This window comes from Semicossyphus pulcher, unplaced genomic scaffold (assembly GCF_022749685.1).
Source record: "Semicossyphus pulcher isolate SPU_LCO1_2020_fin unplaced genomic scaffold, fSemPul1.0.p SCAF_28, whole genome shotgun sequence".
Classification (NCBI taxonomy): Eukaryota; Metazoa; Chordata; class Actinopteri; order Labriformes; family Labridae; genus Semicossyphus; species Semicossyphus pulcher.
Window position 1 is genome coordinate 6967574 of NW_027211702.1, and position 25529 is coordinate 6993102.

At 44.6% G+C, this 25529-nt stretch overlaps 3 protein-coding genes across 3 annotated transcripts in view; all 3 read right to left on the reverse strand.

Moving 5' to 3' along the window:
• Positions 1-276: 276 nt before the first annotated feature.
• prrc1 (proline-rich coiled-coil 1) lies at positions 277-9701 on the reverse strand. Its single transcript, XM_069677226.1, has 9 exons — positions 9671-9701; positions 7925-8060; positions 7040-7456; positions 6759-6904; positions 5971-6073; positions 5357-5520; positions 2525-2628; positions 2174-2276; positions 277-1917 (listed from the first exon to the last, which is right to left on the reverse strand). Exons 2-9 carry the CDS (start codon positions 8019-8021, stop codon positions 1708-1710), a joined length of 1344 nt encoding a protein of 447 aa, XP_069533327.1. The 5' UTR covers positions 8022-8060; positions 9671-9701; the 3' UTR covers positions 277-1707.
• Positions 9702-10126: 425 nt separating this feature from the next.
• Positions 10127-20188, reverse strand: LOC138605064 (long-chain fatty acid transport protein 2). Its single transcript, XM_069677142.1, has 10 exons — positions 19711-20188; positions 16372-16572; positions 16136-16294; positions 15496-15620; positions 13777-13971; positions 13524-13614; positions 13231-13429; positions 12535-12632; positions 12176-12306; positions 10127-12103 (listed from the first exon to the last, which is right to left on the reverse strand). Exons 1-10 carry the CDS (start codon positions 20186-20188, stop codon positions 11927-11929), a joined length of 1854 nt encoding a protein of 617 aa, XP_069533243.1. The 3' UTR covers positions 10127-11926.
• Positions 20189-24650: 4462 nt separating this feature from the next.
• Positions 24651-25529, reverse strand: part of megf10 (multiple EGF-like-domains 10) — a 39446-nt gene continuing 38567 nt past the window's right edge. The window contains exon 24 of the mRNA XM_069677141.1: positions 24651-25460. Within this exon, the coding sequence (XP_069533242.1) occupies positions 25294-25460 (167 nt within the window). The 3' untranslated portion in view covers positions 24651-25293. The remainder of the gene's footprint in view (positions 25461-25529) is intronic.

Consider the following 25529-nt stretch of genomic DNA (forward strand, 5'->3'; position numbering starts at 1 on the left):
AAAGGTCTATCTCTGTAGGGATCCTTTCTGTCATGTCGTCACACACTTAGAATAACAATCTGAGCCTGTCAGTGGAAACAACAAGAACTTTTAGTGGACGACCTTTGACCCATCAAGGATTATGTTGCAGCCATTACAGCCTGTTTCACTGCTGCAGGATGTAGAAAACTTTGCATACCTATTTATAAAAAAATAAAAAATAAAATAGGGCCTAGGTTCAAAAAACAAAAAGAAACACAGAATGAGCCTTATCGGGGAAAATAAACATAGCATTGATAGAAATGAAAAAGAGATGCATTTTATTTGTGTAAAAAGGCACATTTAGAGGACAGAGTACAGAGAAATGTTCCTTCCACTCAAACACAGAAACAACAGCTGTTGTTATTATGTATCAATAAAACAAACAGGAAGCAACAAATGTGATGATTTTAAACTAAAACATTAAAACAGGATTAATCCATCGGGCGGTCGCTCCGTCCCAGCGGCAAACTACAAACTCAAGTATTGATTTTACATCAGAGGAAAAGAATGGAATATGCACATTAGACATTATGAGGCCTTAATATTTACTCTTACCAACTTTATCATGTAATTAACGTTTATAATGTCATTTATTATGTTACAAATACATTTGTGATTAACTGCTTCCTACAAGGCAAAGTATAAAGTAAATTCAGCATCAGCTATAAGCATCAGAATTTAGCGAGGAGTGGTGGGTTAGTACATCTGGACGTGGTGATCTGATCCAGAAAAAGAAAAGTTATTTACAAGCAGAAATATGTTTTGGCTGAAAGGTGCACAACAGGTTGATGGCTACAGCAACAACTCTGAAAATAAAAATATTAAACATCAAACATTTGAAATGTGAGACTGGCAGAGGCGCCAGCAGTTTCAATCATTTCCTGTTAGTGCAAAACAGCACACAAGTTTCTTTAATACAAACTGCAACTAGTGCCCTGCTAACGTAGGACCAAGTAGAGTTCACACTATTACAGTATATAGTAGGGGACTAGTAGGTTTGGGCGATCGCGACACTTTTTACTCATATTTCGATCTAACAGACAATCACAGGAGGAAAGAGGTTTTTTTAGCTCGATCTACACGCACACATTTCTGCCCTAAAGCTTCGTTTGAGCTGCTGTTGGAAAAAGAGGAAACAGGAAACGGAGAAATTGAACTCATGTTGGCTTCCAAAAAAGGTAACATGACATCGTTTATGTGGATAAGTAGATTAAATCTTTTAGCTTAAGTAATTATTTAATGGGAGAAAAAAACCCTCACACCGGCAGCATTATCAAACTGAATCTCCCGACAAATCTCAGTATTGATCAGAATAGAACAAATATGATCATAATTTGTTCCACTGCATTTCAAATCTCATTTAACGTTCAGGGAGGTTTTCCTGAATCTCTGGACGTGACGACCTCGAGGGTACAGAATTCAGCGGGGACGCGGGCCATGGATCTCTACGACAAAGGAAACGAATCACTTCCACAATATGTTTGAAGGGTTTTGAATAATCTCTTAAAGTCTGTTCTGGCCTCTCAGCTGACGTGTTCGATCGTCTTTAAACAAATGTACATTTGGCTTTTTCCCCACGAGGACGGACGAGGAGCGACGAGGACCCTCTCTGTCCAATCAGCTGGCTCCTCCTCCAGCGTGACTCCGCCTCCTCCCAGTACGCGACACAAACCGGGCCCGTCAGCCTCACATAGTCCTGGGGGGCAGCTGCTGTTTGTAAAGACCGGCTAACGCTTTGGCGGCGCTCTGGATCATCTGGCGCTGCGTCATCCCCGTCACCGCCTGGTGCCAGTCCGTCCGGTTGATGTTGGGGATGCTGCGCTCCAGGACCTCGCCCACCGTCACGATCAGACCCGACCAGCGCAGGCTGTAGTCCGGGGGGGTCAGGGACTGGGCCTGCCGGGGGAGGGGTTACAGGTCAGTGTGAGGAGACGCTGGAGGTCTCTGAGTGAGTCTGACGCTGATGAGTTTATCCAAATCAATAAAGTTTTATAGATTGTGTTTGTCCATTTTTACGACTACTAGTATACTATCCTGCTCTCTAACATACTTCTTCTCTGAAAGTACTTCATTCTATAAAGCTCATCTGCCTTCCCATCAGGGACCCTGATACTCTGCGGTTGCTGTGATTGTGTCACCTGCTCAGATTTACCTGCTGGATGTGATCCAGAGCCACAGGAGTCGCCTGAGTGAAGACCTCGATGCGGATGTTGTGACCCGGGTCCTCCAGGATCAGACAGCACATGTCAAACCACCTGAGGAGGAAAGTTTAGAGGAAGGAGCATGAAGTTTTCTCTGCAGCACAGACGTTAAATAAATGTTAAATACAGTGAAAATAAAGTGGAGCGTCTTCACACACGGAGGAGGCGAGGCAAAAATATGTGAGAGCAAAAGTTAAAAGTCTGTTAAAAATAGTGAAGAAGAAACAGCTGTGGTTGCCTCTGTGTGTGTGTGTGTGTGTGTGTGTGTGTGTGTGTCAGTCAGAGGTTGTTTTTCTTCTCACTTGTCAGGAAACAGCTCAGCGATGAAGTTTTCCAGAGAGACCACCGGCTGCTTCTCGTGGATCACACCCGCACGACGCAGGCTGTCAATGCGCTCCTGAGCTCCCTGCACGCACGCACGCACACATGCACAATGACACACACACACACACACACACACACACACACACACACACACACACACACACACACACACACACACACACACACACACACACACACACACGCAAAGAAAAAACACACTCAGCTTGCGCATGACTGAAATACAAACTGAACTATTAAACTGAGTTTTCCTTCTCATGTGGTTTTAAGTCTGTTGTGACGAGCAAACGTATCAGAGGGCGTCGTGTAGGCAGCTGGTTTGCTTCTGTAGGAAAGGCACACATACACAGACGAGAGTGTTCCAACACGTCTGCTGTGACAAACTTCACACGGCTACAAGTCAGTAAAGTTCACGTCTGGCAGTTTAAAGGACCTCACATGAGAACATCTGAGTGGTGATCTTTAATAACTGCAGGGAAATCTTCCTGCATCGGTCAGTTGGGAAGTGTTCTGGGAAGGTCTTCTGTATAGGTGTGTTTAGGTGGGTCGCAGGCAGGGTCAGAACTGACGTCACACTTGCGGGTTTTTTTTTTTGACTCATTAGCCGATATAAGTCGCACCTGATATGAGTGAGGCGCTGGCGTGGTTTCGATGGAGAACGAGGAAGACGCCAAAGGCAAGACGTCTCTTAAAAGCCCATGACTGAGGACACAGACTTTGACACACGCACACACGCACGCACGCACACACGCACGCGGGCTTGTTAACCTTAGCTAACTACAGGAAACGAGTCTGGTTTAGTGTAGCCGCGTAACAGGAAGGCTTAAGTGAAGTAATGTGTCTGAACTGGAGGCTCAAACATTTAACAGGAGTGCCCGCTCTGAATAAAACACGTCCCAAACTGATCGGATACAAAGTTGTAGCGCGTCTGTGTGACTCTGTCCCGCAGCAAACACTGTCGTCCTGAGAAACCTCCTGATGACTCGTCTTATTCAGACATCCCCAAAACAATTCACAGATATGACTTCACCTGGAAACGTTATTTTAGATTTTCAGAGAGACAAAATGAACAGGTGCAGATCAAACTGCCTCCGACAGCTACAGCTAATCTATCTAAAATACATATCATTTGCATTTATGCCGTCAGACCCAAAGCTACGTCTTATCAGAGCAACCAAAGGTGTGACGTAGCAGCAGGCTGCTAGGATAGGTGGCTGGTTTCAACATTATTATGAAGATGCCTCAACTGTGCGGTAACCCACCCCCTATTACATAAAGGGTTGTGATTGGCCCGACTCAGGTCGGATGGAAATCTGTGTGAACAGGACGGGGGACCACACGCACCTGCAGCCCTTTCTACATCGGGATTCTGCCACAGCGCTGTAACGAAGCTCCGCCATCATGCAGCCTTTGTCATTTTACATTGAACCACGCAACGTCACCATAAAACGCCCCAGTGTGTGTTTTCACACGGGCGCGTGGGGCGTAAACAAGCCCGAGCCTTACACACACACACGGTGCTGTTCCGCCCTGCTGACGCCGCTGTTTACACACTCTCTCCTCGGTTACAACCTCCGATGCCGGCTCGGATGTGGAACGACCTCGCCCCGTCGTCACAGACGGAACGTAACAGCGGTGCAATAACCCGCCTTGGCCTGGCAGTGTAAAAGGAGCGAGCGTCTGCGTTTGTTTACAAGAGCCAATAAAAGCTGCACTCACAGGTTGAGCTGCTTTAAAGGACACGTCTGTCTATAATCTAATGTCTTCTGTTTTTAGTGATAAGCTGATAATTGAAGAGTTAATTTCCTTTATTTCGATCACCATTAAACTTTGTTGTAGAGCGCTGTTCAGGATTCAGACCCTCTCCCTGTTCAGGACTCTCTGGGGGGGGGCAGGTGTTATTGAGGTGTCTGTTCTTTGTCGGTGTGAGGAAATTTAACAAGCCGTAAATTTGCCACGTCCTCGTCCTTGAGGCGTCGCCTCCTGTAAAACTCTCTGAATGAGACATAAATCCCAACCTTTGTGTTTCTTATTGTCCACAAACTGTTCAAAGAGCCGCTCACAGCCGAGCGTTTAAAGAGGGACGCATCCTGCCGGACACACAGAGCGGGGGGGCTTCGCTTTTAAAAGGAACTATAACCCCCAAATACACACACACTTTAAACATGAGGACTTTTCTAGTAAAATAACTTTATTCAAGACATACGACGACCTTGTTCTTGTAATTCGACCACTTTGTTCTCCACAATGACTATTTATATCTATGACTTCATTCTGATCATCTGTTGACCTTTCAGCACCAAAGGTTTCATCCTGTGACGCTCGTCTGACCGACACTCGTCAGCCATTCATTTCATGGATGGACTTTTGTTTTGGTCTTGTTAGCTAACTTTAGCTAGCTCGCTAAAGCCAACAAATCGCTCACTAGCCTCCGGAGAAAACACCGTCCTGAGAGGAGAACACCAGCTAACACACGCAGACTCCGGAGCTCATCTTCAGGGTACATGTCTAACTTACTGTCGCCAAATTTCTCCACCAGCAAACTCTTTTTATGGTCAAATATTGTCTCCTGGCCCTTTTTATGTGAGCGCCACGTCTCTCAGAGCGCAGAGATGAATTCGCTTCACAACATGTTGAAGCAGTTTCCTGTTTCAGTCAGAACAGGAGAAACAGGAGAATAATGATGAAACACGCGCCTGTAAAAGATCCACCAGTGCTCCTGCCCTCTGTTTTACTTTGAGTCATTAAACAGAAATGTTAATATCAGGCTGTAGACGCGTCAGCGGACTGACCTTGACCCCGGCAGCGTAGCCCATAGGCTGGGGGGCGATGTTGGACTGACCGGGCTCTCCGGTGACCATGGCCATCCCAAACACCTCCTGGAAGGCGTCTCTGACCGCGGCCACGTTCATCTCTTTGTCTGAGGTCACCACGACGTCCACGTCCCCCCCGGACCCTGCAGAGACACAACACAGGAACATTTAATGAGGACGCTTTAATATTCTGCTAACACTCGGAGCGCTGCAGGACGAACGAGTCATTTTTATGGAGTCACTTCAAACGCTTCCTATGGCATCAATCTGTAGCGCTGACATTAAAGAGTTATCTCAGTTAACAAAGCAGAATAATTCACCTGTTTTCCTGCTAAATAAACACAAAACATTTTGATAAACTTTTCTGAACGCAGAAACATGACCTCAGTATTTCTGAACACTCCAGAAGTGATTTGAACTCCGAACATCTTTTAGTTTTTGTGACATTCTCACTTTTATGATGTGATAGAAATGCAGTGTTACATCGCTCTTTGCTTATAGTGATGTCACTTCCTTGAGTATCTTCAAACGCTTCATGCAAAAGAAATCCCAAGTTGGCGTTTTCATGGGCTCAAAGTGACGCAGTGACTCACTGATGTACGGAGCCATGCCGGGGTCCAGAGTGGTGATCATGGACTCCACAGAGTGTTTGGTTCTATCCAGGACCGTCTTCACTACGGGGTTTCCTGCTACGCCCTGAGGACACACACACATTACATCACATTACATACAAGAAATACATCCGGCCATAAAAAGTAAATCAATATATCGATAATTCATAAATCATTTCAGTAATTTTTTTAAACATAAAGTTCAAATGTTTTCTGCTTCCAGCCTCTTAAATGTTTGTGAGGCGACACATCTGGAGGACCCGCCCCTTAGGAACCATCATGGTGGCCTGTTTAGTGGGACTTTATCAGCTACTACGTCTGAATCTTTAAGCACAAGAAGAACACTGAGTGATGTGACGTGAGCTGATACGTTAAACAAACGAGTTAACAGAGAACGTTCATCTTTAAAAACTTTTCAGCAGCTAAAGACTTTAAAAAAGTCCAAAACAAGGAGGAATGGAGCCAGCGTGTTTTTTTCCTTCACTCCATTTTAATCCTGAAACTCAGGACACACGACAAACACACTGATGACCTGCAGCTGTACTGTGTGTGCTGTAACTAGTGCTGTCAGGCGATTCATAAAGTCACTCTGTGATTACCAGCGGACGTCTGTGTGTGTGTGTGTGTTTCTCTGCATTGACCCTAACCCTCCTAAAGGTCTGTATCTCTGGAGACGCTCTTCCTGCCCTCTGAGATGAGGCAGATGTGTGAGGACGGTGGGTGTCAGCGGTCTTATATTGTGGTTTTCATATGTGGATCTGAGTTATTACCTTGAAGAAGCCCCAGATGCCTCCACCTGTGTTGGTTTCTCCAGCCGCTCTGGGATCGTCCTGCTCCTCTGGGAACGTGATGGGAGATCCAGCATCTAATCCTCCGGTCATCACGGGCTGCTGGACCAGCGGGTTCGAGGCCACGCCTGGAAGAGGATGTGAGATAAATTAGGGCGCTTAGAGGAGAATCCGAATAAAGTATTTGTACTGAAACAAATCATGAATATATGAAACACGTCACACGCTGGAAAGCTACAGAAGAGGACCAGCGCAGCTCTCACCTGGCATGGCGGTCGGACTGGAGAACGTCGGCATCAGTGGCGTCTGTGGCGTCCGCCCGGCGTGTCCCCTTGTGATGTCATATCCTGCGCTCATGGAGAAGCCGGATGCCATCGGTCCTACGGGGGGTGCCGACACGCCTGCAGCCATGGGAGGAGGAGGTCTGATGGAGGAGGCCAGAGGAGGTGCAGAGGGGGAGGTGAGGGGAGGGAAGGGAGAGCTGCTGGTGAAGGGGGAGGACAGTGTGGAGGGAGGGGGGAACTGGGAGGAGAGGGAGTGGTGTGGGGGGAGGGGGCTGCTGAATGCTGGGTGGGAGGGGCCAGAGGGGAGGGAGGGGCCGGGGGGGAAAGCGGTGGAGACTGAGGGGGAGCCGATGGAGACGGAGCTGGTGCTGAGGAGGGACGGCGGGCTGGACAGACCTGGAGGTTAGACAGAGAGGTTATTTAAACGCTTTGACTGCATGCTGGACGATGTCTTCATTTGATCCTCCGACACGTTCAGGAAGCTACGATCACATTAAAAACATTTATTTAACTTTAGCGAACTTTAACAGGTGGTCTCGTTAAGGTTAAAAACTCATGAGCAGAGAGAGAGAGAGAGACAGAGAGGGAGAGAGAGAGAGAGAGAGGGAGAGAGACAGAGAGGGAGAGAGAGAGAGAGAGAGAGACACTTTTTTTTCTATAATTTTGGAGCTTATTATATTTGGAGCAAAGTATTTGAACTCTTCTGAATCTGAACTTTTTTTCGTAGTTGAAATTGTAGAGACCTTAAAGCTTTCTCTGAGAGTCATTAACTTTATCTATCGGCAGCAACTTATATATCGTTTCTTTAATATGGCAGCCTTCGTCCCTCTTACCGTCTCTGGGGACAAATAAAGGATGTCCTACCTGCGGTCATTGGGGGGCTGCTGGCTGTCGCAGCCACACTCAGAGGAGGTGAAGGGCTGGCAGGAGGCGTCGTCTCAATCCCGCTCTCTTCCATCATCTTCCTGGTCTTTTGTTTTCACTTCAGTCCAGAATAAACCTGAAAGAACAGGTTGTGATCGATCAGGGAGTGTTTATCACCTGGGTTACGCAGCCCCTACTCTGAGTGCAGGAAGCTGTTTGGTATTTGTAAGGCTGAAAGACCAACACGGCAAACAAGACGACTTTCCCCCAAAGGCCTCAGGTTTGCTTTGTAGTTTGTTAGTTTTGATTTAATTAACTTCATCAAAATGTGAATACCAGTACTCCTAAAGAGACACATTTAAGCACCTTATTTGATCATGTTTAAGGATACATTTGGTTTTGTAAAATGCCTCCACCTCTCCTCATCCAATTTATTTCTATTCAAATACATTTATACATCAAATACACTCGACTTCCACCACAGACTGTATGGATTGTAGCGGCTTTGGTCCAATCACATGCTGCATTAGCCTCAATCGACTAAGCTTGCTGTGATTGTCTCTGTGGAAAACCAGACATGAAGTCTTTCTTGATCTGTGTACAAAAATGATGAAAATACAGGTATCATTAACATTCTGATACTAGGTGTTTTATTTGGTGATAGGCTACCTTAAAGGTATTGAGTACAGCGCTAACAAAAAGGCAGATACCAAAACTCAGCTTTGTTTTGGATCATGCACCACTACTAAACAATGTAAACTGATAATTCCTGCGTATTTCAGTCATTAAACAGATATTCCGGCCCTTTCCAAAATCCGGTTTAGCTCCATTTTGCACATTCCTGAATACATTTGTGTTTGATCACATTATCACCTGCTAACACGCAGCTTGAGAGATGGAGGAGGAACAGGGGCTCAGTGGGGGCTACAGCTCGTTCTTGTCCCTTTAGCAGGTTAATCCAGCCCTGAGGAAATGCACCAGCATCCCTGCTAGGAGGCTTTAACATTACAATGAGGAACTATTGTGCTTCAAAGGCAGCACATTTAAAATAGATATCACACTGTAAAGTTTTGTGTTTATGCAAAGCCAAATTGTTTTAATTTAAGTGTTATGATGTTTTGATTGTAGGGACAAAATTGACATACAGGACTGTAGAAGTTTTGTAAAATACAAAAATAAGATTACAGTAAGACTCACTAAATGACTTGAGTTATATTTTGTTTAAAATCCCCTTTAGTTCGTTAGAAATGTATAATTATACATAGTTTCGTTTTTGTGATTGTTGTTGTTGTTGTTTGTGCTTTTCAATAATGATGCCTGACTGTTATTTGATGTTTGAGTGTAATAAATACCCAATAAACATAACAGACATCTGCTCTGTCAGTGAACACCTCTGCTTTCTTGTTGCAATGTAAATAACACACACTTTGTTCAGTGCTGTAAATGAGTACATGAGTAAATACTGGTACCCGACTAAGGCACTCTTTTAGTAGGATTTAATATTTAATAATGTTGTAGTTTTTATTAAGTGTTCAGTGAGTCAGTGTTAGCTTCCTTTAACACAAACCGCTGCAGTTAACACCTCAGCTGTACACGTGTACAAACACTCTGAGCGCGAGACGAAATAAAATGTGAACAATTAAAAATAAACGTGTTCATTTTAAACTCACCCTGCAGGAAATAATCAGCCGTTAATGATAAGTGTCCGTGTTTAAAAGTAACAGAACAAATAGCTTGAACACTCACCTGCTAGCTGGACTAGCTCAGTACAGTCATGAACAAACCACTGGCGCTTTTTGATGACGTCATCTGTTGCCACGTCTGCTCAACTCCGACTCCTCCCATTACCGGGAGCAACCGGACAAACTGTACAGATTCATATTTCATAACCTATTGAAATGCAGCTGAATTGTTATTTAAAACACAATTTAAAATAATTATTGATAAAACATAAATGTTGTGACTAAAAATTACGAATTTCACCGAAATTAAAAGTTATCTGTAGAACTTCCCTGGAAGTCATAGTGACCAAATTAAACGCACTTTTACCTTTTATTGGAAAGAGTTGGAATAATTCGAGTGCACAACTCATCAGAATATGTAACAAAGATCTAATTGGTTTCAGACATTTGAAAGCGAAATTGTTACATATTAAACTTCTAAATTTAGATTGTTTCAACCACAAAATACAATAACAATGTGCCAACTTAAAATTTTAATTCAGCAGAAACATGAGAAATTACACAGATTTATTTTGGTCAACATTTCAAATTCATATATAGAACTTAATCTATATTATGTCTAAAAACAAACTTAATGTACAGAAATATAAAAACATTATCTTTTTAAAGGGGATAATGTTTGCAGAGGTGTTTACAAGTCTACAGCAAGTTCTTACTATTCAACAAATTAGGTATTAAAATTCAATTGCATTGTTAATTACATGTCAGAAGATGCATCAAATTTGGTGAAAATTGAGCGGCATTTTTCTATAAAATCCCACAAGGCCAATTTAATTCAATTTCTACCTGCCTCCAGCCAAATACCGAGTAACTGTTGGCTGTCAAAGGTAAAAACTACAGCCTCCCACCGCGGCAGAGAGATTTATTCTTACAATAATAAATATTTTTTCAAAAGCAATTCTTAAGTTAAGAACAGTCAGGGATTATAGGTAAATGTCTACTCTCAGCGTTTACAGTTTCAATGTGTTCTACATGATCTCAGGTGAGAGAATAAAGCTCAGTCAGAGCCGGACTGTCAGTGTTGGTGCTGCTTAGTGCTCTGCTGAGGTGAGTTTTAATGCTTGTTTGCCACCATCAAGAAAAAGCTGTTGATTTCAAAAGTCAACGCAAAGTGTCTTAAACCTGCATTCTTTCTAATGTCCAGCAAGGGGCGCCTTCACTGGTTTTAAAAGAAGTCTGATCCTATAGAAGTCTATGAGAACATGCTCCTCCTCCTCTCCTGATGTATTCCCTCAGTAAACATGTTCCTGATGAGTTTATGGTCTCAGTCTCTAGTTTCAAGTCTTCTTCAACACAGCATGATGTTCATTTAGTCACTGATGCTCCCATTGAGAGTCACACAGACCAGGAAGAGGGGCGGGGTTAGGGCGGGGCTACCTGTGATTGACAGGTCGCTACCATGGAGACCTGAAAAATGTTTTGGTCATCGTTCAGTTTTACTGAAAACACTCTGAGGAGTCGGATTTCAAACAGTAGGCTTTTAAAAACAAGAAAAATAAGCAATAAAAAGAGATTTTTTTACTTATTGATAAAATAAGTAAACACTTTTTCAAAACAAGTAAAAATAACTAGAGTTATTTAAATAAAATAAAAAAAGGCTATATACCCTGGTATGCTTTAGGGTGTGGTTTCCTGCAAGTTACAACCATAGACTGAATAAAAAGATGGACGACATGTCTCTATCTACTTTCAATGCACTTATTTGAAGCCCCCCGAGGCGGGCGCTGCCATCCTGCGCTGGTGACTAATGACAGAAACCATGTTTGAGAAAAATGTATTTGACGTGCATTTTGATTTTCTAGTTTGACTCATGTCCCATCTGTTAACATGGAGGAGGCGGGCTTTATGAGCTATACTGCAGCCAGTCAGCAGGGGGCGACAGAGAGGGTTTGGCTTCACTTTTAGGGAGCCGTCATGTCGGCCATCTTTTTATACAGTCATTGGTTACAACACGCTAAATTGTCCTGTAAACCAGGACAGAGACATAAGACTACCTAAAGGGTGACGTCATGGTTGCTAAGCCCACTTCTTATATACAGTCTATGGGGACAGTTTCATCCATATAAAATCTTTACACTGACGTTTAAATGTTGACATTTTGTTGACATATAAAATCATAAAAAGGAGTAAAAACGTTAGAAAACCATTAATAAGCCCCTGATAGTTTTAAGTCCAGACAAATGAAAGGCCTCAGGAGGGTTAAAATGAGCTCATCTTTCTGTGTCATGTGGACGATCATCAGTATTGCTGTATGAAAATGTTATAATTTGATCTTTCCGGACACGATGTCGTCATAGACAGAAACCGTCAGGGGAATGTAATCCTTCTGAGAGGCGTCTAAGAAGAACAGAGGGTCCTGTGTGACGTCCGGATTAAAACCCTCCAGAACCAGCTTCACCTTCTGCTGCTTGAACGTCTCCGTCACGTCCAGAGAGGTCTGAAGACACACACAGGGACATAAATATAACACTTATACACACTGAAGGTGAAGAACACCTGCACGACTCACCTGTACTCTGAGGAACCACGGCCAGGCGTACGCAGGAAGAGTTTGTACTAAATGTTCGTGGAGTTTTGTTCCGTCTAATTTGTGATCCTGTTTTAAGACGACGGCAGCCATTCCTGCTCGACCTTCATGTCCTGAAGACACAGAGCGGAGAAAGTCACAGAGACTGAGCAGAAGCTTGCTGATAGTTAACGGCTGCAATAAAGAAAGACGTGAAAAAGTAGCTAATAAACATGAAATAACTCGTCTTACATCACAACGTAACACCAACTAAACAAAGTAAAAACACCTTTTAAATCAGTTTCTGTTGCTTAGCAACACTGTACATGACGCAGTATATAAATGACATCACGTCCACAGACCTGTGATGGAGACTCCGTAGACGTTTGCTTCCTGGATAAAATCAAGAGCCCCTAAAACCTCTGAGACCTCTGTGGTGGAAACATTTTCTCCTTTCCACCTGCAGACACAAAGTTACAAACATGTTCATACAGGTGAACCTGAAACACCTGCAGGTGTGAACACAACAGGCCGGCGAACTTTAAAATAAAAAGCATGGTATTATTGATCAAAGAGATTTTCCTCTTTGTAAGTTAATATGTTGAGGTTAACAACATGCATGCTGGGAAAACTTAGCTAAATGACCAAAGCACAGCTGGGAGGTTTTTAAACTAAGTGTTGGTAATGATCAATAAAACTGTATGTAGTTAGCACCTGTGTTCCACCTCTGCTTTAATACTTTATTTTATTCACTTTTTATTCACTTTTTAATTGCATTTGCTGCCAAAGTGACCTTGTTATTAACATGTAATGTGCAGTCCTTATGTGGAAAACTACTGCACATGTTCATGTTGTAAATATCCAACATTAATTCAACATATGACCTCCATATATTTCTTCCAACACATCTCAAAGTAATTTGACACATCTGAATCGATCCATTCAGTGTGACACATCACAAAACAAAACATCACAGTCGTGTATTCTTATTGTGAACGAGCAGAAATAAACCAGCAGAGTTTCATCAGCAGAGTTTTAGGTTACGGACGGTGTTGCACCTGAATGTGTCTCCGATGCGATCGCTGAAGTACAGGAAGTCTCTGTGGTCGTGGAACAGGAGGTCTCCGGTGTTAAAATAAACGTCTCCGGCTTTAAACACGTCTCTGAGCAGCTTCTTCTCTGACTGGACTTTGTTCCCCGCGTAGCCCAGGAACTGACTCATGACCGTCAGAGGAGCCACCAGGATCCCCGCCTCTCCTGGGGCAGAGACAGGAAGTACATTTAGAGCTCAGCTTCTCTGCATACAGCTTCATACTACAGACTTACACGTCTCTGTATGCCATTTATTTACCTGTTTTTGCTCTAATGCATCTTCCAGAGTCTGTTCGGACCGCCTCGTATGTTTGTGGATCGTATTTCAGGAGCTCAAAGGGCATCGAGAGCTGAGGAGGAGGGAATTACTGAACATAATGAAGAAGAAATGTATATAACAAATAATACAGAAATAAAAAAGTTTGGATGTGTCCAACTTAGCAAACCACTCGTGTAACTGAATATATTGTCCCAGGTCCAGAGGGGTCATAGCTAAACGTTTTCTTTCTCACCTTGTTGAAGTAGCTCGCCCGCCCGATGGCTCCCACCTCGTCGGTGTAGTTGAGGAATCCGATGCTGGCCTCCGTCAGGCCGTAACCCTCTCTGATCTTTAATCTTCCAAAACGTTTGACAAACTGCCTCCAAACATCCGGCCGGAGGCCACTTCCTGCCGCCAGCCGGACACGGTGAGATCTCTCCTCTGGAACCTGCAGGCAGGACGAGACGTTTAAAGTTTAACAGTCCAAACACTGATCCTCCAACACAACCACTGATGACCCGAAGCTTCATGATGCTGCAGCATGTCTGATATTCTGGTTTACTTTGTAGCTCATAAAGAGAATCAGAATTAACTTCAGTCTGTTTCATGACCAACACAAAACTCCTCACAGGAGCTTCAAAGACAAAACCGGTTCATGCGGATGTTTTTGAATTCATGAGCCAAACGGGCCTGAACAGACTGCACACCTGTTCGGATCTGTCTTTCAGCTGTTCATGAAACATTTACAGATAAAAATACATTTTTAACTTCAATAAAAAAAAACAAATAGTCCTGCAGATGTTGGGGTCAGGTGCCAGGACCTGGACGGACTCGGACTTGCTCTGGGTCGTGTTGACCCGGCGTTGGGAATGTGTGTGTGTGTGTTAGTTTAGGAGCTGTATGTGTGTTTATGAGTTTAGTTCCGGGGTAATTGACTTACCCCCTGGAAAGTCCCTGCCCGGGCCGGGGGGGGGGGTAGTACTTTCCAAAGGTCCAGGAACTTTGAGGGCGGGGCCTGCAGTGCTGATCGTTTCTGATTGGATGAGTACTCACAGCGTTTTATTTTACCCGCCATGTTTAAAAGACTGCAGCTGCGCGCTCACTGTTATCATCAATCGAGATTGTTTATCATTTGCAATGAAATCAAATAAAAACAGCACAAGTCGGATCTCCTCCATGCTAACAGGCTAACTGTAGTGTCGCGGCCCATTCGTCATGTTTTATGGCGTCATCTTTGTTGTGTGGCCTTCATCTTCTTCTTACCGCCACCTACTGGACTGGCGGTGTAGTGTAGTTACTTTTACTGCTTCTCCAAAAATCATTGGCCTGTTTTGCATAATATTCCCGGGACTGTAGGCCGCCATGGAAACGCAGACAACAATGGGCCTCAGGAAGCATTTAGTTCCTTGAAGAGAAGTTCCTGGTACTTAGGGTGGAAAAGCACCTATGATGTCATTGTTATGTAAAGACGCACGCCATGGAAACAAACACAGCAGGGTTTACATACACACATGGCGCTGTTCCGTCCTGCTGGCTCCGCCTCTTACACCAACGCTGTTTTGCCTCTGTTAGTACCTCCAATGCTGGCTCAGAGGTGGAATGATTTCACCCCACCATCCCGCCTTTGTGTGTTTTACATCAAAGACGAGGAGGACAGAGGAGGAACAGTCCCGGCTTCACATGGCGATGTAAAACAGCTATAGAGACAGATGACCTTTCACGCTCACACTCACACCTACGGGCAATTTAGAGTCACCAGTGAACCTAACGAGCATGTCTGTGGACTGTGGGAGGAAGCCGGAGAGAACCCACGCATGCACGGGGAGAACATGCAGACTCCACACAGAAAGGCCCACTACGTCTGACCCGGGATTCAAACCAGGAACCTTCTAGCTGCGAGGCGACAGCGCTAACCTGCTTGAACTTCTTTCAGTTAAACGACATGATGAGAAAGTGTGTTTTTCAGTCTTACTGTCGGGTGGTTGATGAGGTATCGGAGCAGCTCTCCGATGTACTGAACCACCGTCACGTCGTGTTTCACACAGTCCTTCCAGAACTGACTCGCTGAAAACTTCTTCTTCAACACACACGTTGCTCCTGAGAAGAAGAAGAAGAAGAAGAAGAAGAAGAAGAAGAAGAAGACAACAGTCAGAAGTCAATAAACGTTTTAATACATTCAACATGTCTAAGAATGTCGATACAGATTATTTATAGCCGAGAACTTTCCTCTGCTTTGTTTCTGCTGCCACGAGAGGAAGTCACACTTCCTGACAGGCTTGTAGAAAAGATTTCCGTCTGTGTGAAGGTTTCCTCCTGTGTTTGTGTCTTTGACGTTATAATGTACTGAACATGAAGGCTAAGTCTCCCATGAATTGTGTGTTTGTCAGGGTCTCGTGCTGCCACAGACTCTACGCTGTGTTTACTCTACGAGGTGAAGGTGCAACCTACTTCATTATCATAAAGGAAGCAGCTCCAGAAGCTGCAGGGACTAAATCTGAAACCTGAAGACGAGACGGAAACACAAACTTGTTCTGCTCTTTGTATGCGTCTGCAGGTGTGAGCAGGCGGACACTGGAGCTCCTGGAGTTCTACTAAAGAGAAGCTGCTCTTACCGAGGTGTATGCATCCTCCGAGCGCTAACAGAGAGGCCGACATGTGATACAGAGGAAGAGTGACGTAGATGATGTCATCAGATGTGGCTCCACACATGTGTAAAAAGGCCATGCTCATGATGGCTTTGAGATGACCCACGCGGGCCGCCTTCGACAGACCTGGAAGAATATGTGAGAGTAGTTTAGATGTGCAGGATAAAGAGTCCATCTGTAGGTTAGAAGAACAAAGTGCTCACCTGTGGTTCCTGAAGTAAAGATGAAGAGGAAGTTGGACATGATGTCGACTTTAGGAAGGTCACATGTTTCTGCAGACATACGATCTACCTTATCTAATAAACTGCAGAAGTCCTCGGACGGAGACGTGTGATCCACCACCCACACACACATGTGGTCCTTCTTCAGATCAGGCAGAACCTCCGACACCAGGCCCACCAGATCTGGAAGGAGCAGACACAGTGATCTCTCTCTGCAGCCTTAAAACACTGGTACAGAGAACATACCAAAACACAATGACTACTTTAAAGCACATGTGGAGCTGGAGCCTCCTGATTATCTCTTATTAATCTCCTTCTGTGCCTGAATGCAGCCTGATGTCCTCCTATAAAAGAAGAAGATCAGGTTCTGAATGAAGTTCCCGGGTCTTTACTTTACCCCCTCAGAGTCCCTGCTCAGGGGCTTATTCATCCCATAAATACAGGTACTTTATTGCTCAACATTTATGATTTATCGAGAACTAGTTTTTGGGGAAAACCTGGATACAACAGACTGAAGAGGAACTACTTGAAAAGACGTCCTGGGACTAAAAGTTCTGTGTTCCTTGGTCGGGGCTAAGAACAAAATGAGTTTGATTCTGCGACGACCTGTCAGAGGAGATACGGCTCTGGATCGTCTGCTTCGTAATCATCCTTAAAAACAGACGTTTTCAGACGTGCTTCCTCTTCAATGGATTATTCTTCTGCTTTAATGTGTTTTACTCATTTATACATGAACTGTAAGTAATTAACGTTTGTTTGGTATAGCGCCTTTCACAGAGCAAGGTCACAAAGTGTTTTGCAGAATATTACTGTAGTAATGAACCATAAGCTGCACGTGTACAAAATGACGTCAGATGATCAAAGCCAGTTTGAACAGATGAGTCTTAAGCTGCTTTTTAAAGCGTCAGTAGAAACTGTGGAGGAAGAGGAAGGCACAAACACCTTTTGTTTTCAGTCGGACACAAGGGAGGACAGGTAGACCGTGTTCAGAAGACCTGAGGGATCTACAGGTGATGTCAGCAGACACATGATCAGCCGTAACATTATGACCACCTGCCTCATATTGTGTAGCTCCCCTTTGCTGCCAAAACAGCCCTGACCCGTCGAGGCATGGACTCCACTAGACCTCTGAAGGTGTGCTGAGGTATCTGGCACCAAGACGTGAGCAGCAGATCCTTTAAGTCCTGTAAGCTGCGAGGTGGGGCCTCCATGGATCGGACTTGTTCGTCCAGCACATCCCACAGACGCTCCATTGGATTGAGATCTCATTCCTCAAACCGTTCCTGAACCATGTCTGCAGCGTGGCAGGGAACATCATCCTGCTGACAGAGGCCACTGCCATTAGGGAATACTGTCTCCATGAAGGGGTGGACTTGGTCTGCAGCAATGTTCAGGTAGGTGGTACGTGTCAAAGTAACATCCACATGAACGGCAGGACCCGAGGTTTCCCAGCAGAACATTGCCCAAAGCATCACACTGCCTCCGCCGGCTCGCCTTCTAGTGCACCCTGGTGCCATGTGTTCCCCAGGTAAGCGACGCACACGCACCCGGCCATCCGCATGATGTAAAAGAAAACGTGACTCATCAGACCAGGCCGCCTTCTTCCATCGCTCCGTGGTCCAGTTCTGATGCTCACGTGCCCATTGTAGGCGCTTTCAGTGGTGGACAGGGGTCAGCATGGGCACCCTGACCGCTCTGCAGCTACACAGCCTCATACACAACAGACTGTGATGCTCCATGTGTTCTGACACCTTTCTATCAAAACCAGCTGTAACTTTTTCAGTACTCTGAAAAGGATCCATGGACTTGGCAACCCTGGAAGCAACGCAATCAGAGGCAATGATAAGGACGTCTCTTATCAGTGTTTATCTGAAGGCAGTTGTTGTTCATCCAATCCTTAAAGGACGCTGTTGTTTGTCAGTGTCGTCAGGCTTAAAAGATATGTAACAGTGATATGAGATTCCTTGAAATTTGCTGATAACGTGGCCCAGTGGAAGCTTATAGAGAGAATAAAATGGGACAAAGGACAGAACCCTGAGGCACGCCACAGGACAGAGTAGCAGCCTTTGGACATGTATGGACCAAGTGACACAGAGAGACTAGGCAAGGACCTTTTGATGTAAGCACATTTTTAAGTAACAAAGTTGGTAAGTTGCAGTTAAGTCTTGCAGGGAAACAGGAAAGGAACTGTCTCAAAGTGATGGCAGAGGTGGACACGCTGAAATGAGTGGAGTAAGGGGTGATGCAGATCTTCAGATCCGATCACTCAGGCCACATTCGGGATTTTGCAGGATATGGCGAACAATGGCTACGAGCGTTCGTGGCTGCAGTGCCAACGCAAGATTAGAAATAATCATACAGAAAGGCGAAGACTCCAACAACAGGTCGCGAAAGGTTAACGTGTGCTTTTAATGACGGATTAGACCACGTTCTGGGAGACCGGCCCTATTTCTGTCCCGCTGAGGAGGAAGTCCTGGACTCTGAGCTCGAGGGCTCGTGAAGATGAGCCTCTTCAAAACATAACGGCAGACGCCAGAGCCAGCAGCCACTGAGAGGGTCCGAACGCCGGCAGAGACGCAGGATGACGGCGAATATTTTATTATTTTATCATAAAACATAAATAACAAAAAATGTATCCACTAATTCCTCGTTTCAAAGTCTTTGTATAGCACTTGGCAGCTTGTTCTCAAACATGTCTATAAACATGTTGTCCAACCTACACACAGATGTGATCATGTGTGAGGTGGAGATAACACCTCCCATGATCATTTACAGACATGACATTGAAGGATTTCAGGTAAAAAGTCACTATCACCACATCCTCCTGATTCAGAGCTGCAAACACACGTCTGTCCTGTTAGATGGGAGAAGCCGTGCTGAGGTACTTTGCTCTTTACATGTCAACTATCAGTGAGAAACTTGTACTCCACAATAAAGCACAGATAGTGACGTTACAACAGCTGCAATCTGCAGATAACCCAAAGACCTCTCTTTGAGAAAGGTTGAAACTGGTGCAGGAGCCTTCACGCTGGGCGAGGCGGAAACAACAATAAATGCTTGTTATAAATTAGATTTAAACTGGACTAAAAATATATTTCTTCTAACTTTCTTTCAATTTAAGATTAAAGAACTTTCCTGAGAAAATCTGGGAACTCTACCGATTAAGAAAGCACTGAATCACAGACGGGACTCGCGACCAGAACGACCGCGTTCAAAGTCAGCACGCCGGTCTGTCACCGAGCACCAAACTGCAAAGAGGCCGCTTGTCTCCTCGGCCGACCGCTGCTTCACCTTTATATCCATGAGAGAAAAAGTGCAAACCTGCGCCAACAAGCAGCGTCTTCGCCCCGCAGCTCTGGAAGCAGTGCAGCAGGATCTTGGCTTTAATGTTGACGTTGAGAAAAGCGACCTCACAGCCCAGTTTGCAGAGTCCCAGCCACGCACAGATAAAGTCCGGCTCGTTGAACATCAACAGAGCAACAATGTCTCCTTGTTTCAGAGAGCCCTCCGTCCTGAACGCGTTGGCGAACCGGTTGCTCCTCCGGTCCACGTCCCCGTAAGTCAGGGTCTGGTTCTCGAATATGATGAAGGGTTTGTTCGGGTTCTTCCTCGCCTGGTACAGGAAACAGTCGAGGTACGTGATGATTCCCTGCTGCATACGAGCCTGCAGCGCCTTTCTGTAACTCTGAAGCTTCAAGTAATAAATCAAATCCACCCAGAAGAAGGGGTAGGTCATCCTCTGGTAGAGCAGCAGAGCCAGGAGTCCCGCTAACACGCTGCTGATCACTAAAGTTATCATCTTTACTTAAAAACACTCCACAGCTCTCTTTAGGACGGCTGCAGAAGTGTAAAGAACAGGCTGCAGCTGCGCATGCCTTCAGGAAACCTGCACTCAGCCTGATAGCTCTCTCATTATGCAATTTCTCAGCAGCACAGTGACAGCCAATGAGCTATGAGCATGAGATGAACCGTGTGGATTCAACAGGGCCGTAAGAAAGTCATTTGGGGCCCGAGAGATTGATTGAATATCTGAGACAACATGCAAACTTTTCGGAGAGCTGGAGAAAGGACGAAGAAGACTGAGGACATGCTGACAACCCAAAGCCTCTGGTGGACGTACAGATGTCCACATGTTGTTTTTAAAAATGTTCAAACACTCTTAATCTGAATGATTTTTTAAAACAGAAGAAAACAATTGCCACCGAGCTGTGTACAAGACTAATGATGAGGAATAAACAACAAAATGTGTAAACGTTGGTGTGACCAATACTGCAGCCAGTCAGCAGGGGGCGATAGAGATCTTTTGGCTTCACTTTAGGGAGCTGTCATGTCGGCCTTTTTTTTATACAGTCTATGCTTAAAGGTATAATCTGCTTTAATCAGTGGTTGGTCTGCCAGAGAGGGTAGGCGGAGCTAAGCGGCTGCTTTTCCGCTCTCTGCAAGTGTTGCGAGTAAACAGTAATCTACTATGGCTGAACAAACAAAGAAAAGATGGATGACTACAGATACAACTTCAACAAGAAGTGAAAATCCAAAGAAGAAGAAACAAACTCGACGCTCAGATGAAGCAAACAGTCTGAAAAGGAAAGCGACCGTCAGCCAGGAAAATCAAGAGTTACAGCCGGAGCCGACCGTGGACGTCTGGTTAGACTGGGATGTTTACTCCCGTAATTACTTTATATCGCCAAAGGTGCCGCCAAAGAGAACAAAATTTAAATCTTCAAGATTGAATCTTTGATAATGTTTATGTTAAGATGAAATACGTCTTTAGATTATTTTCTGGGGTTAAAACCTTTAAACAGAATTTGCATTTGATCCTTTATAAGATTGCTAGCACAGCCTGGAATCCGGCATAAAATGTGCATCTTAGTGGTATAAAAAATGTCTTAGATATAATCTCTTAGGACCCTTGATGTACCCTGAAAGAGCGCGGCTTTAGGGTTTGAGATATTAAAGATAACTAACAATTGTCGCTCTTTCCTTAAAGTCTATTAGTCTGCTGACATTCCTCTGCTTGTCTCCTAGCTGTGTTGTAAATAAACTGTATCAACTGCATACAAAGTGATTCTGCACTTAGTCGGCTTTATTGGAAGGACACTCGTATATACAGAATAACATCGGGCTAAGTACACTTCCCTGTGGCACGCCGTGACTGCAGGAAGCTAGGCTGAGTAGTGCAGAACAAAACCCAAAATGTCTGCCAAAAAAGTTCTCACAAATTCAACAAGACTCCAAACACTTTCATCATATTATGACGTTTTATTCCAAAGCATTTGCACCAATATCACTATGATGAAAAACAAAACTTCAAAAAGAATAACAGACAGAATCTGAGGGTGGTAGTGGCTAAACCATCGTCACCTTACAGGCAAACAAACACAGTGGCAGCTTGTGTTGAACAGATTCTTTTTTACAAGCACAGGAAGGAGCAGTATGTGTAGAAGAGTCTCAAGTTTCCCAGTTTCCAGAATCATCAGTGCTAACCAGAAGCCGCGTGTGTTCTTGTTTTCAACATAAGACGCTGGGTGATGTTAATATTTTTACACCAGAACTGATCAAACTATTTACAATATTTTACAAACATTTCAAACCGGCTCAGAACAGCTTCAGACCGCTGCTGCGTCAGGCCGTCCAGAGAACAGGAGACAAATACAATCATTCAAAAGCAACGTGTCTCTGAACAATGTTTTGTGGTGCGTGACGTATTACAGATTAACGACGTGAACTCTTCCTGCTACAAAAAGCCAAAGTCCAGCTTGAGCTTTCACTTTATTACATGTTTAGCCCTTTAAATCGCACCGTGATAAACATGACGAGCTGTGTTAGCTTCTTCTGTACCAATGGCAGTGATCGTTTTGGTGATTTAGACAAGGTGAAGATGAAATGATGTCATCGTGGATTTCGTATTACATCCATCGGACATTTTGACACGAGTTTATAAGACAAACAAAAGTATAAAAAACATTATTGGACCCACTGTTGTTGGTTCCCTCCGTCCTCTGCTTCAGGGACGAACACCTGGAGGAACATTTAGATGCTGCTCAGGAGGTCACACTAAAAGCTTGATTGTGATTGGTCAAGCAACAAACAAAACATTAATAACCAAGATATCCAAGATGTCCAGAACTTATTAGTCCACGTGGAGAGGAAACCGTTTAAAGGAAGCTGAAGGAGCAGGGAACACTTTCAAAGAAACATAAACGTAACGTAAAACTATTCAAAGTTTAACTTTCATTCTGTGATGATTTTAAAGTTTGTGTGGATGAAGTGGGACGCCTCAGGGCCCGGGTGTTCAAGGTTTAATCATCTAGATTTAGAAATCCACTTCTGTTCTGTCCAGGATCAGCTGATCCCACTTTCTTTTATTCCAGGTGTTCAGAGAAAACTGGATCAGATCAGCCTGATCCAGATTACCAGAGCTCTGAATGGGACTTCTGACGACTTACTTTGTCCACAGGGGGGCGCCAACATCCTCAAAACAGAAGCTCCTGACAGCTTTCATGTGAATGTTTTATGTCTGATATGAACTTGGGACGCACCGATGGAGAAAATCAGGGCTGATGCCGAGACCGATGTTTTTACAATGACTGTAGTGTTTGTGATTAATGGCCTCGTCTGGATACGGGGCCAAAATGAACTTTAATTATAACAACATAAACGTATTCAGGCCTTCATCACACTCTTTGAGAAAGCTTGAATTTAATCTTTAAATACTTTTTTTATTTAAACTTTCACATAAAAATTCAGCCTGTTTCAGAATCACCTGCTCAGAGTACAAACACTCCTCAGAGCCGAACAGAAATCTTTCTGCAAACATGAATACTTTCATGTTACAATTACATTTACTGCACAGTTAAAGCAGTTCATTAATAAAAACTACTGCCATCGCCGACGGGCCGATGTCTGTCCACACGGCTGATATCGGCCGATTCCGATGTTCAGCCGATGTGTCGGTGCATCCCTGACATGAACAACTTTTTGGCGAAACGTTTTATGGTGCTGTCACAAATCAGCAAGTCAGGAGCAGAATATAAAAAAATAAGTATTAACATCTTTGAAAAATGTCGACTTAAAAGTTTTATTCTGTTCTGTCACCGAGTCCTCCCTCTGCTGGGATCAGGATCATCCTGATTTTATGGATCAAAGTTTCTCAATCCGAGAACCCAAACTGAAGGATTTGATTGATCACCTGACATCATCCGATTACATCATCCTTTTTTGTCTTTTGTCTTGGAACGAGCCGGCCCCGTGTCCGGATAGTTTATTTTGTCGGGCAGTCAAAGAATCTTTTCATTACGATATTTGATTTTTAAACACGGCCGTGTTTACATCGGTCTCTCAATAAATAAAAAACACATATTACATGCCAATCACACGGGGACACACTGAACACGCGGTCAGAGCCAGACGCTCCTGATCTCATCATGAAGTCAGAAACATGTGACACACCGAGAACGAGTCTCTCACCCAAAGTGCTTCTGTCAGTGACACCAGGTGTCACAGGAGATGAGACACCTGCTTTCAGGAGTTTTGGTTTAAAATCTTCGACATGAAATGAAGTCGATGTTTTCTGTGTCTCAGACGATTAAATGAAAAGAAAAGAATGTGAAGTTAGTGAAAAACCACCTAAAATATAAAATGGAATATTGTAGAAGTTTGAGCGACACTGATAAACGACTGGTTCCTTTGGTTAACATGAACACTCCTCAAACACTGAGTGACGATCAGGAAACAGTCAGCAGCTTGATCCCACGACTCGTCCCCTCCACACGCTCATCTTTGATATGAACACGACAGCAGATTAGCCGTTGTCTAACTGTTGTTATAAAAATAGAGATTTCACTGGAGCTGAATGTCACACGGAAACTTCTGAAAGGCTTCAGGCTGCTGAAACAAAGTCGTTTAAAAGCATCTAAAGCACCTTTTCACTCAGAGGATCCTTCAGGACCTGGTTCTCCGTGTTACTGCAGCACAGACAATCTGATGCTTTGAGACTAAAAGACCACTGAGGGGCGATCACTCCCCACCAGCGTCTGCTCCGTCTCAAGGTACAATACACAAAGGATATCACACTAAAGAACCAGAGCAAACACGCCCTGTAAGTTCTGCAGCTTCACAGAAGAGCTGAGAGCGACTCCGCGGTCTGCTGAGAGAGCACGCAGGCGGGACGGGTTAATGCTACCCACGACAAACGATGAGCCCGACTGTGAGGGCTCTTCTTTAAGTTTATGGTGAAGCCCAGACTCAACAGGTGTGACGGATGTTTGAGCGCCTGTAACGCAGCTTCCTCGACCGAGAGAGAGCAGCTGATGTAGTAACGTGAGCCTGTCACCCCGTATAAAAGCTGCGCTTCAGTTCCCACCTGCTCTCTGAAGAGGCTCATCGTCTCCCTCTCACTGCATGCTGCTGTTTGTGGCGAGCATGTCAGATCATTAGCATAGAAAGGGGCCAGCTCTGCCCCCAATGTGTGCTAATGATCTGATTTGAATAGAGGGAAGTGAACGCAAAGAGCGGGGATGTATTTAACCTCTCTGTGTCTTGTGTATGTTCAGCGGCTGGTAAAGGTGCCCGTCCTTTTGTGAATGTGTTCCAGAGAGTTCTACGAGAGAGATCAGGGAGGCGGTCAGAGGGAGGACGTGACAGCAGAAAACACATCACACAAACTGCTTCGTCTGAGACCTACACTCGTGTGGGATGACCTACAGAGACTTCATCCAGTTTACAAAATGCTATAAAAGATAACAGCTGGACCTTTAAACTCTTCTGTCCACACTTTGTTCAGAGAGAAGACGATTACAAGGATAATGTGGAAGTATAACAGCGAGGAGACGAGTGAAGAACGCTGTGGGTCGAAAGAGTTTCCTGTTTGTCCTGGAGCTGCAGCCCGGAGCTCAGTCTCTGCTCTCATTCGCTGTCCGGCTCCTTGTGGTCCGAGGACGGACTCTCTCTGGCTGGCAGGATGTCGTAGTGACACGGGATGTGGCTGTTTTTTGGGAGATCGTACGGATCCTGGCCAAACTGTCCGTGTCCACTGCAGTCTCCGCTGGCCTGGATGGTGCTCACAGTCGGCTCTGGAATCAAAGACAGACAGGTTGGCAGTTACAGGAGAGATAAAGCTTTAAGGGCCTCGTTCACGAAAG

Coding starts and splice junctions, on each gene's coding strand:
- prrc1 (XM_069677226.1), bottom strand. CDS start 8,021: ATGATGGAAGAGAGCGGGATTGAGACGACGCCTCCTGCCAGCCCTTCA. Junction 7,457..7,924: donor CAGCCCCCCAATGACCGCAG/GTAGGACATCCT, acceptor TCTAACCTCCAG/GTCTGTCCAGCCCGCCGTCC. Junction 6,074..6,758: donor GCATCTGGGGCTTCTTCAAG/GTAATAACTCAG, acceptor GTGTGTCCTCAG/GGCGTAGCAGGAAACCCCGT.
- LOC138605064 (XM_069677142.1), bottom strand. CDS start 20,188: ATGATAACTTTAGTGATCAGCAGCGTGTTAGCGGGACTCCTGGCTCTG. Junction 16,295..16,371: donor CTTTACTTCAGGAACCACAG/GTGAGCACTTTG, acceptor ATATTCTTCCAG/GTCTGTCGAAGGCGGCCCGC. Junction 12,104..12,175: donor CGTGGTTCCTCAGAGTACAG/GTGAGTCGTGCA, acceptor GTGTGTCTTCAG/ACCTCTCTGGACGTGACGGA.